This window comes from Schistocerca americana, chromosome 9 (genome assembly GCF_021461395.2).
Source record: "Schistocerca americana isolate TAMUIC-IGC-003095 chromosome 9, iqSchAmer2.1, whole genome shotgun sequence".
Taxonomy (NCBI): domain Eukaryota; kingdom Metazoa; phylum Arthropoda; class Insecta; order Orthoptera; family Acrididae; genus Schistocerca; species Schistocerca americana.
The window spans coordinates 119857092-119869282 of NC_060127.1; the positions used below are offsets into that span (position 1 = coordinate 119857092).

Here is a 12191-nt window from a genome sequence, read left to right on the forward strand (position 1 = left end):
AGTCTTTCCGCTCCCGGGATTGGAATGACTCCTTACCCTCTCCCTTAAAACCCACTTCCTTTAGTCTTCCCCTCTCCTTCCCTCTTTCCTGATGAGGCAACAGTTTGTTGCGAAAGCTTGAATTTTGTGTGTATGTTTGTGTGTCTATCGACCTGCCAGCGCTTTCGTTCGGTAAGTCACCTCATCTTTGATTTTATATATAATTTTTCCCACGTGGAATGTTTCCTTCTATTATATATATATATATATATATATATATATATATATATATATATATATGAAAGTGCTGGCAGGTCGACAGCTCACAAACATACACACAAAATTCAAGCTTTCGCAACAAACTGTTGCCTCATCAGGAAAGAGGGAAGGAGAGGGAAAGATGAAAGGATGTGGGTTTTAAGGGAGAGGGTAAGGAGTCATTCCAATCCCGGGAGCGGAAAGACTTACCTTAGGGGGAAAAAAGGACGGGTTTACAACCGCGCGCGCGCGCGCGCGCGCACACACACACACACACACACACACACACACACACACACACACACACACACACACACATATATCCATCCACACATATACAGACACAAGCAGACATGTACAGAGGCAAAGAGTTTGGGCAGAGATGTCAGTCGAGGCGGAAGTGCAGAGGCAAAGATGTTGTTGAATGACACGTGAGGTGTGAGTGGCGGCAACTTGAAATTAGCGGAGATTGAGGCCTGGTGGACAACGGGAAGAGAGGATATATTGAAGAGCAAGTTCCCATCTCCGGAGTTCGGATAGGTTGGTGTTAGTGGGAAGTATCCAGATAACCAAGACGGTGTAACACTGTGCCAAGATGTGCTGGCCGTGCACCAAGGCATGTTTAGTCACAGGGTGATCCTCATTACCAACAAACACTGTCTGCCTGTGTCCATTCATGCGAATGGACAGTCTGTTGCTGGTCATTCCCACATAGAATGCGTCACAGTGCAGGCAGGTCAGTTGGTAGATCATGTTGGTGCTTTCACATGTAGCTCTGCTTTTGATCGTGTACACCTTCCGGGTTACAGGACTGGAGTAGGTGGTGGTGGGAGGGTGCATGGGACAGGTTTTACACCGGGGGCGGTTACAAGGGTAGGAGCCAGAGGGTAGGGAAGGTGGTTTGGGGATTTCATAGGGATGAACTAAGAGGTTACGAAGATTAGGTGGATGGCGGAAAGACACTCTAGGTGGAGTGGGGAGGATTTCATGAAGGATGGATCTCATTTCAGGGCAGGATTTGAGGAAGTCGTATCCCTGCTGGAGAGCCACATTCTGAATCTGATCCAGTTCTGGAAAGTATCCTGTCACAAGTGGGGCACTTTTGTGGTTCTTCTGTGGGAGGTTCTGGGTTTGAGAGGATGAGGAAGTGGCTCTGGTTATTTGCTTCTGTACCAGGTCGGGAGGGTAGTTGCGGGATGCGAAAGCTGTTGTCAGGTGGTTGGTGTAATGGTTCAGGGATTCCGGACTGGAGCAGATTCGTTTGCCACGAAGACCTAGGCTGTAGGAAAGGGACCGTTGGATGTGGAATGGGTGGCAGCTGTCATAATGGAGGTACTGTTGCTTGTTGGTGGGTTTGATGTGGACGGACGTGTGAAGCTGGCCATTGGACAGGTGGAGGTCAACATCAAGGAAAGTGGCATGGGATTTGGAGTAGGACCAGGTGAATCTGATGGAACCAAAGGAGTTGAGGTTGGAGAGGAAATTCTGGAGTTCTTCTTCACTGTGAGTCCAGATCATGAAGATGTCATCAATAAATCTGTACCATACTTTGGGTTGGCAGGCCTGGGTAACCAAGTAGGCTTCCTCTAAGCGACCCATGAATAGGTTGGCGTACGAAGGGGCCATCCTGGTACCCATGGCTGTTCCATTTAATTGTTGGTATATCTGGTCTTCAAAAGTGAAGAAGTTATGGGTCATGATGAAGCTGGCTAAGGTAATGAGGAAAGAGGTTTTAGGTAGGGTGGCAGGTGATCGGCGTGAAAGGAAGTGCTCCATCGCAGCGAGGCCCTGGACGTGCAGGATATTTGTGTAGAAGGAAGTGGCATCAATGGTTACAAGGATGGTTTCCGGGGGTAACGGATTAGGTAAGGATTCCAGGCATTCGAGAAAGTGGTTGGTGTCTTTGATGAAGGATGGGAGACTGCACGTAATGGGTTGAAGGTGTTGATCTGCGTAGGCAGAGATACATTCTGTGGGGGCTTGGTAACCAGCTACAATGGGGCGGCCGGGATGATTGGGTTTGTGAATTTTAGGAAGAAGGTAGAAGGTAGGGGTGCGGGGTGTCGGTGGGGCAGGAGGTTGATGGAGTCGGGTGAAAGGTTTTGTAGGGGGCCTAAGGTTCTGAGGATTCCTTGAAGCTCCGCCTGGACATCAGGAATGGGATTACCTTGGCAAACTTTGTATGTGGTGTTGTCTGAAAGCTGACGCAGTCCCTCAGCCACATACTCCCAACGATCAAGTACCACGGTTGTGGAACCCTTGTCCGCCGGAAGAATGACGATGGACCGGTCAACCTTCAGATCACGGATAGCCTGGGCTTCAGCAGTGGTGATGTTGGGACTAGGATTAAGGTTTTTTAAGAAGGATTGAGAGGCAAGGCTGGAAGTCAGAAATTCCTGGAAGGTTTGGAGAGGGTGATTTTGAGGAAGAGGAGGTGGGTCCCGCTGTGACGGAGGACGGAACTGTTCCAGGCAGGGTTCAATTTGGATAGTGTCTTGGGGAGTTGGATCATTAGGAGTAGGATTAGGATCATTTTTCTTCGTGGCAAAGTGATACTTCCAGCAGAGAGTACGAGTGTAGGACAGTAAATCTTTGACGAGGGCTGTTTGGTTGAATCTGGGAGTGGGGCTGAAGGTGAGGCCTTTGGACAGGACAGAAGTTTCGGATTGGGAGAGAGGTTTGGAGGAAAGGTTAACTACTGAATTAGGGTGTTGTGGTACCAGATCGTGTTGATTGGAATTTTGAGGTTTTGGAGGGAGTGGAGCTGGAAGTGGGAGATTGAGTAGATGGGAGAGACTGGGTTTGTGTGCAATGAGAGGAGGTTGAGGTTTGCTGGAAAGGTTGTGAAGGGTGAGTGAGTTGCCTTTCCGGAGGTGGGAAACCAGGAGATTGGATAGTTTTTTGAATTTCAAGTTGCCGCCACTCACACCTCACGTGTCATTCAACAACATCTTTGCCTCTGCACTTCCGCCTCGACTGACATCTCTGCCCAAACCCTTTGTCTTTAAATATGTCTGCTTGTGTCTGTATATGTGTGGATGGATATGTGTGTGTGTGCGCGCGAGTGTATACCCGTCCTTTTTTCCGCTCTCGGGATTGGAATGACTCCTTACCCTCTCCCTTAAAACCCACTTCCTTTCGTCTTTCCCTCTCCTTCCCTCTTTCCTGATGAGGCAACAGTTTGTTGCGAAAGCTTGAATTTTGTGTGTATGTATGTGTCTGTTTGTGTTTCTATCGACCTGCCAGCACTTTCGTATGGTAAGTCACATCATCTTTGTTTGTTGGGGGTTTACAATTACATATGGGGTGAGTCTGGTGGTCAGTAGAAGTACTCAATTAGATGTTTATGCGCATCACTGATACTTAGTTGTGCCCAAACTATCCCGCACACTGCTTCAATTTCTATATCGAAAGATTTGAGTTTATTGTGCCATGTGACAAATCCACCACCTGCATTTCCCGTTAGCCTAACCTTTTGATACACACTCTGATTTAGCCCAAAAATCTCACTGCTGTCCATTCTGGGTTCCCGCCAGCTTTTGGTGCTCGAAAACAGCAAAAATGTATCACAGATGACGACAATACGTACTGTCATTAAAAGAAAATCTACATTTCCTATTAGCTCACCCTTGCTACTCATACTTAACATTACCCAAAAAACCTCATTGCTGTAAGTTTTGGTTTCCTGGCAGCTTTCTGTGCCTCTCATCATGTGAGAACCACTGCTTCAAGTGTACAATTTGCTCTGGGAGTTTACTGTGAATATCTTAGTTGTTGATCACTATGATCTTAATAACCTTATCTGTGGAGGGCATTTTATTTGGGTCTTACACTTATACAGTCATGAAGACAGAAGTATCTGGATTCATTGTAACAACAGTGTATGATGTGAAAGAAATTTTAGTGATGATGTGGAACTTCTTGAAAAATCAGGCCTGACAGAAGAAAATTCTGTACAGAAAAAATAAATTTGAATCTTAGAAAGATAGATATTATCAGTGTGGAACCTGGTTTGGTGAACTTAGAACATTGGTAGTTTAGCAATTCGGCTGCCACATGGATGAATTATGGGTTTTAAGATACCAAATTACTACTGCCATTGGAGTCTCCAACTGGGTATGCCAGAAACATGAGAGAAAACCTTTTGATTTTATGCCACAGGCGCAGCCAGGTAAAAGGTAAAAGATAAAAGGCAAAAGAACGGACCCACAAAATTACAGACCAATATCCTTAACACCGTAGAATCCTTGAACAAAGTCCCAGTTCGTATATAATAAATTTTCTTGAGAGAGAGAAACTTATGTCCACGGTTTTAGAACCCATTGCTCATGAGACACCCAGCTTGCCCTGTTCTCATATGATATAACATGAACTATGGATGAAATATAACAAGCAGATGCCATACTTTTAGATTCCCAGTAAGTGTTTGACATCGTGCCCCACCACAGGATTTTAAACAAGGTACGAGCATATGGAACAGGTTTACATATATGAGAGTGGCTTGAATACTTCTTAAGTTACAGAACCAGCAAGTATTGAGAGAGAATGCTATTGTCAGGAGTGCCTCAGGGAAGTGTGATAAGATTGCTGTTATTCTCTGAACACATAAATGATTTGGCAGACGGGGTGGGCAGCAATCTGTGGTTGTTTGCTGATGATTCTGTTGTGTGTACAGAAAGGTGATTTTCTAGTTGGTGTAATGAATGTCAGCTAGCTCCAATTGTAAAAAAAAATGTAAGTTAATGGGGAGGAGGAGGAAAACCAAACCCATAATGTTTGGATACAGCATTAGAAGTGTCCTGCCTGACACAGTCACGCCGTTGAATTTTCAAGGACGTAATGTTGCAAAGCGATATGAAATGGAATGAACATGTGAGGACTGGGCTACGGAAGGCAAACGGTCAACTCCAGTTTATTGGGAGAATTCTAGGAAAGTGTGGTTAATCTGTAAAGGAGACCACATACCAGCGCTAATGCAACCTGTTCTTGAGTACTGTTCAAGTGTTTAGGATCAATATCAGGTCGGATTAAAGGAAGACATCAAAGCAATTTAGAGGTGGGCTGCCAGATTTGTTACTGGTAGGTTTGAACATAATACTGATAGGTTCGAACACCATGCAAGTGCTATGGACATTCTTCAGGAACTCAAATGGAATCCCTGGAGGGAAGGTGATGTTCTTTTTGAGGAACACTATTGAGAAAATTAAGAGAACTGTCATTCAAAGCTGACAGCAGAATGAATCTACTGCTGCCAACATATATTGTGCATAAGGACCACAAAAATATTATACGAGAAATTAGGGCTTGTACGGAGCATATATACAGTCGTTTTTTCCTCATTCTATTTGTGAGTAGGACAGGAATGGGAATGACCATTACTGGTGCCAGGTACCCTCTACCATATGCTGTGCAGTGGACTGCAGAGTATCAATGTAGATGCAGAAAAGAAAACTGGCATAGGTCAGGAATAAAATATAATAAGAATAAATTATTTACAGGCAAGGAATAAAGGTAAGAGGGTGGGTAGGTGTCAGCCCTGAGCAATTTGATGCTAGCATCGGCTTGCCATGTGACAGAAAGCACACACCCCCCCCTAACCAGACTCCCCCTCCCATTGTACCAGGTCAGCAGAATCCACCAGTCTACTATCTAATACAAGAGGCACTGTAACATTTCCAACAAGCAATTAAGTCCAATGGTACTATTAACACTGAGTATGTATGTCAGGGCACATAATAATCTTTTGCCCAGGCAAAGTTGAGGGTCCCCAGACTTAAAACTGTAGTAGAAGGAGACGCTCATGCCCTATCCGAGAGCCAGGTAGCCTACACTGGTGGAGATGTCCGATAAATGTAAACAACTCACTCTGACAGGAAAATTTAAAATCCATCTTTCCACTTGGACACTATTAGGATTACAAGGAATGACAGGTCAGCTCCAACACTTTCCCTGTGTCAGTGAAGGTGGTACACTCCTACAGGATACGAGAGCACGTGATTGTCACAGGGCTCCCAAAACTAGGGTGGGGAAACTTGTTGCAGCTTGTACCTGCGGTTTAGATTGGTGTGACATATGGAATTGGCAGAGAATCACAGTGAGACAGATGAGGAATGGACTACCACACTTAAGATTCTGTCTGTGTGTGTGTGTGTGTGTGTGTGTGTGTGTGTGTGTATACAGGCTGCCCTCAAAGTTGTATTGAGGAAGGAAGAGGAATGATTTGGCCCTTTCCTATTCAAGAGGACCTTCCTGTCGTTTGTCTTGAGTGATTTAGGGGCAACTGTGGAAAATGTCAGTCTGTAGGGTAGGATGGAGTGATGAACACCATTCCAGTACCTATACGCCACTGTGCTTGCGCTTCATTATACAAATGCATATCCATAAAGGAAGATTGGAGCGTGAGCAAATACCAAGGAAGGTAAATTTGTCACAGGCTTATTACAGTCACATCAAAGTAGTTAAAAGGCTAAAAAAACTGTATGTGGCAGGCAAAGAATTATGTTCACCATCTTGCAAAAATGTGTGGAAAGTTGTGACATTTTACCTTTCTTTTTAAACATATAAATTCAACTCTAGCATACTAAGTGTACTTCCAGCACACAGACCAAGGTAAAACATTCTGACAAGTAACAGTTTGATAGGAGAGATGTTGCAACCATTTTTCCATATTCAATGGAAAAATTTTAAGCTCGTTCAATAAAGAGTGTACCCGTCACTAGACATTTTATAGTGGGTTACAGAGTGTAGATGTAGATGACATTTACGAAGGTGCGGTTTATGGTAGGTTACAAACCCGGGTTTTGATGGTTTTGCTGCAACCAAACGAGTGACCTCCACAAACTCTTCAGGGTGCTTTCTCACTGCTTCTGCCCACCCCTCAGTGCCCATCACCTTGGTAAAGTTGGCCTGCATGTAGATGCCACACACTTCCTTTAACCGACAGCAAGAGTGCCGCAACGCGATTGAGGCACTTGACGTGACATTTTCCACAGACAGATCTTGGATCAGTTGCAATTCGCACTGTGCCTTCAAGTCAGGCAAGCAATATTTGTCTGCGGCCATCAAGAGCTGTGGTGCCATACTGCAGAGTTGCGGAGTGCTGTCCTGGTACATGAACAGCAGCAGCTGCTGCAGCACCTCCGGGTCGACATCTGTGATGACTATGCGACCGCTGTTGGCCTCTAACATGTCGTGAGCCAGCATTGCACTGAACACTGGGCTTTTGGCCACCAAGACGGATCTGTGTACAGCCAGCTGCATCTCTCCCGCCACCAGTGTTATGAGTGCTGCATCTCTGGCATCCAGGAGAGCAACCAAGTCACATGCCGGGGTTTTCGAACTCTCGTCTGTTGTTGACATGATGGCTGAACCTGAAACACTGCGGTTAGAAGAACTGAACTGTTATTTACGTTCAGAAAATAGAAGCTCACAAAAAACAAGTTCATGTGAGGGAGTAAGTGAGACTGGGTAACAGATCTTCACTGCTGTTTTAATTTGTGTGTCCAGGGGCAATAAAAGAGTTTTAATTTGTGTGTCCAGGGGCAATAAAAGAAGTATAAGCAATTTCAGAATGAGACTAAAAATGGATGAGATACAAACACATGAAGGCACGTATCTGTGGTGACATGAATAAATATAAAGTCCTGGCCTTGCAGCTGGCTTGAGAGGTCAAAATCCTATGAGCTTTTGATTTAGTTCTCCTTAAATAAGTGATAGCTGATAGATGTTATAACTTAATAGTCTTAAGAGTTTATATAGGAGTATACAATAGTCTTTAATGTGTTAATCGATATGTTGTATTGAGTATGATGTTATCATTTGGCTACGATCTCCGCCCTGTTAAAATGATAATTTCATTTCCAAGAAGATGATAATTCACTCTTATAACTGTTTACTATGAAATATAGAAAATTGTACAATAGAAATGTTCTGGAAACACACTACATAAAAATGAAATCAATTCTTATAGGTGTAAACAGAGCTGTAGTTAAGAACGTTTAACATGATTTACAATGTAACTAGTTGTATCAAAAAATGTATCCTAAGCAAAGAACCATGCATAAACATTAGGAATCAAAATAATTACGAAATATACCAGAAATTTACATATTCCAAAAGTAACTGTTTAAAGTTAATACTGTATGAAGTTTTGTATAAAAAATTTTATAAGAATACATATAGTGTAAAAGATTTACTTAACTACTGTAAAACTTACTGTCACATTTGAGTTTTTGTGAATATATAATTTTTCATTACAGTTTTACAAAAGTGTGAATTCTAATAACATATTTATTGAATGAACAACAAGTTTACTATTACCAGTCACTTTATATTGATTGCCATAATGTGTTTCAAAGGTTTAAATGTATAACCTCAGCCAGATTTGTGAGGGTTATTATAGTCTTAGGATGTAAGTGTTTTGTTACAACTTTTGAGTAACCTGTTGCACCGTCTCCAGTGGTCATAGGCTCCTTTCTCTGTTGTGGCACATTATTCACATGTTATCACACTTTTTAAATACTATTATATGTATATGATGTGTCATATATGTAATGTGTTCCCTAACAAATTCCCCTATTGATGGATATTTAAACCTTCAAAACATTTTCTGGAAATAAACAAACTGTGACAATAACAGTAAACTTGTTGGTTCATCCAAAATCAATAACAGTCACAATAAAGTCTTATCAACAATATTTGTGTTTAAAAATGTATTTGACATAATGAGTTATTACACTCTTACATTAGGGCCTGTGCAGGGCCATGCACGCTAGTAGTTAAAGTATGGAGCAATCAGAATCTATTTTAAACAAAAAATATATTATTGGTGGGATAGCACAGTTTGGGTGGAGGAGAGAAGACTAGACTGCCAATGGACACAGCATCAAAAGGTTTAGGGGCAGGGAGGTGGGGAGTGAAACAGGAAAAGAACAGGAAAGACGGCTGGGTGCGTTGGCAGAGGGGTCACACAAAGAAGGTGAGGGGGACAAGAATAGGGAGGAGGTGATGGGACAGAGGAGACGGAAATTGTCAAGTGGAGGGTGTGCCAACAGTAAGTTAGCATAAGTTGAGGCCAGTATGGTTTCCAGAGCAGAGAATGTGTTGTAAGGATAACTACCATCTACACAGTTAAGAGAAGCTGGATGTGAAGGAAAGTATCCACATGACTCAGGTAGTGAAGCAGCCATTGAAATCAAGTGTGTTATGTTCAGCTGCACGTTGGGCCACAGGATGGTCTACTTCGCTCTTGGCTGCGGTTTTGCAGTGGCTGTTCATACTGTCCTGGTTGGTAATCATACCAATATGAAAAGCTGTGCAATGGTTGCAGCAGAGCTGGTAAATGACATGGCTACTTTCACAGGTGGTCCTGCCTCTGATGGGGAAGGATAAGCCTGTGACAAGACTGGAATAGGAAGTGCTGGGTGGGTGGCTTGGGCAGGACTTGCACCTGTCTCTTCCAGAGAGATGTGATCCCTTTGTTGTGCCTGTCTGAAACCCAACGTGTCACCTTTACAGTAAATAGCAATCTATCTTTTCCTTATATTTTTGATATTCCAACCTGGAGTTTCCATTGTTTAAATAAATTATTGGTATGAGTATGTTTTTAAAGATTAGTGTACTACAAGAATTTGTGAGCTAAAAGTAAGTGTTTCATTCCATAGCTTTGAAAATATGATCCAGTCCTCTCACTAAAAACAAACATTGAGCCAATTCCATTAGGAAATTGATTTTTCCTTAATAACTCAATATATTTCTCTTATCTTAACATTAAATTTAGTTAATCTGCAGCACTGTTGCAGGTAGATATGTGATTGAGGACAGCATGAATTCTATTAGTGTGTTTTTGACCACCTCACCGCATTCTAGCTGTGATGTCCTTGGTTAAGTCTATAACCAAAGGTGTGTGTGCTCCAACCATCCAATGACTGGATCTAATGCTGTGCTAAGTTACAGGCTGTCGTTTTTATTGAAGAGCATTTCTGAGATTTTAATGCCAATTGCTTCTTTTACAAGGGTAAGTCAATAACTAACTGCACTTTCATTCTAATCATCTTTAGGTTGTTTTTATGGCTTAGTGTGTTTGACAGCTGCTAGTGGCACCATTCTCCTTCATCTATTTTACTTATTTTCTGCAACACAATCACACAGACGTTTCACAATGCCATAACTGGTTTTGACCAGCCAGTAGTTATTTTCAGACTAAATGCCAATGCTGCAAGGGATTTCTGTTATTTCAACAATATTGTCAACAGTATTCATGACAATGCACCAGAAACCCTCTTGCAGCATTTGTCTTTAGCCTTTAAATTAACACTGGCTGATTGAAACCAGTTACTACATTATGAAGCGCTCAGGTAATTTGTTTCACAGAAATTTTATTAAAAAGTATGATTGCACGTCAACCACTTTATCTCCAAGACAAAACAGTTTGTAATTTTTCCAAACTCCTCTCTTCGCTTGTAGTGGCTTTCAGCACTATCACATTAGTTTGGTCTGTACTTCTGCAAAGTAGAGCCACAAAGCAGTGTCACTCTCCGTTTGGACCAGTAACATGTAGCATTCTCTCATCTGGATTTTGTGGTCTCAAGATGTAGCACGACATTTAATCCACAGGAAACTCACAATACAGTTGCGAAGCTCTATGATCAATAAGTATTTAATAGTGCGCAAAACAAGTCAAAAGCATCCAAACAAGAATGAACAACTAGAGAAGATCAAGACATCCAGTCTCACCCACTACCGATGCCAACATTAAGCAAGTCTACGAGCCGATTTTGGATAACTGATGAGCGACTGTTGGTAAAGTGGCAAACCAAGTGCACGACTGTCATGGTTCTGTGTATGATATCTAGAATAGGCTGAAAACAATTAAATGAAGAGCACATGCACAACATGTGAGAATCTGTCAGCAGCTACCAGTCCATAATGTTACTGGGGGCATTTGAATAATTACTGGAGAAGCAACATGAAGTATTAACTTTGAACCAAAGAGCATGCAATGGAAATACCCCATACCTCCAGTGAAAAATTCAAAAATCAACCTTCCGCAGGAAAAGTGATGCTCTCGATTTTTTTTGGGACAGAAAGGGCCAATTTTGGAACATAACCAGGACAAGGAGTCTACAGCATACAGGTAATATTAAAGTGGCAAGTTTCCCAATGAGTTCAAATCTGAAAATCAAAACAAGTGCCGGTGACTATTATCAAACCAATTTATTTGTTCATTATGAAAAGGACGTGTTCAGCAACAGGGTGGTCCACTTTTTTCTTGGCCACAGTGTCGATGGCCACTCATGCGGACAGACAGCTTGTCGGTTGTCATGCCCACATAAAATGCAGAACAGTGGTTGTTACCTAGCTGGTTTCACACATAGCGCTGCCTTTGATGGGATAGGTGGAGAGGGTGATGGAACAGGTATTGCTTCCAGGTCTATTACAGGTATTGAGCCATGAGGCAAGGGGCTGGGAGCAAGGGTTGTGTAGGGATGGATGAAGATATTGTGTAGGTTCAGTGGGCGGCAGAATACCACTGTAGGAGGGGTGGGAAGGATAGTGGGTAGGACATTCCTCATTTCAGGGCACAACAAGAAGCAGTCGAAACTCTGGCAAATGAGATTCAGTTGCTCCAGTCCTGGATGATACTGAATCACGAGGGCAATACTCCTCTGTGGCCAAACATTCGGACTTAGTTTCTGTACAACGTTGGGAAGGTATTTACAGTACTTGAAGGCCATAGTGAGACCCTCAGTATATTTTGAGAGGGTTTACTCATCACTACAGATGTGATGTCCACGGGTGGCTAGGCTGTATGGAAGGGACTTCTTAGTATGGAATGGGTGGCAGCTATCAAAGTGGAAGTAGTGTCGGTGGTTGGTAGGTTTGATGCTGACGAAGGTACTAACGTAAACATATCTGAGGTGCACGTCAACATCGAGGAAGGTGGCTTGTTAGGT

The 12191-nt window shown here is 42.8% G+C and overlaps 1 protein-coding gene across 1 annotated transcript in view; it reads right to left on the reverse strand.

The window, feature by feature from the left end:
- The window catches only part of LOC124551315 (serine/threonine-protein phosphatase 6 regulatory ankyrin repeat subunit A-like), a 95824-nt gene that overhangs the window by 80094 nt on the left and 3539 nt on the right, over positions 1–12191 (reverse strand). Inside the window, exon 2 of the mRNA XM_047126325.1 lies at positions 7031–7615. Coding sequence (XP_046982281.1) covers positions 7031–7596 — 566 coding nt within the window. The 5' untranslated portion in view covers positions 7597–7615. The remainder of the gene's footprint in view (positions 1–7030; positions 7616–12191) is intronic.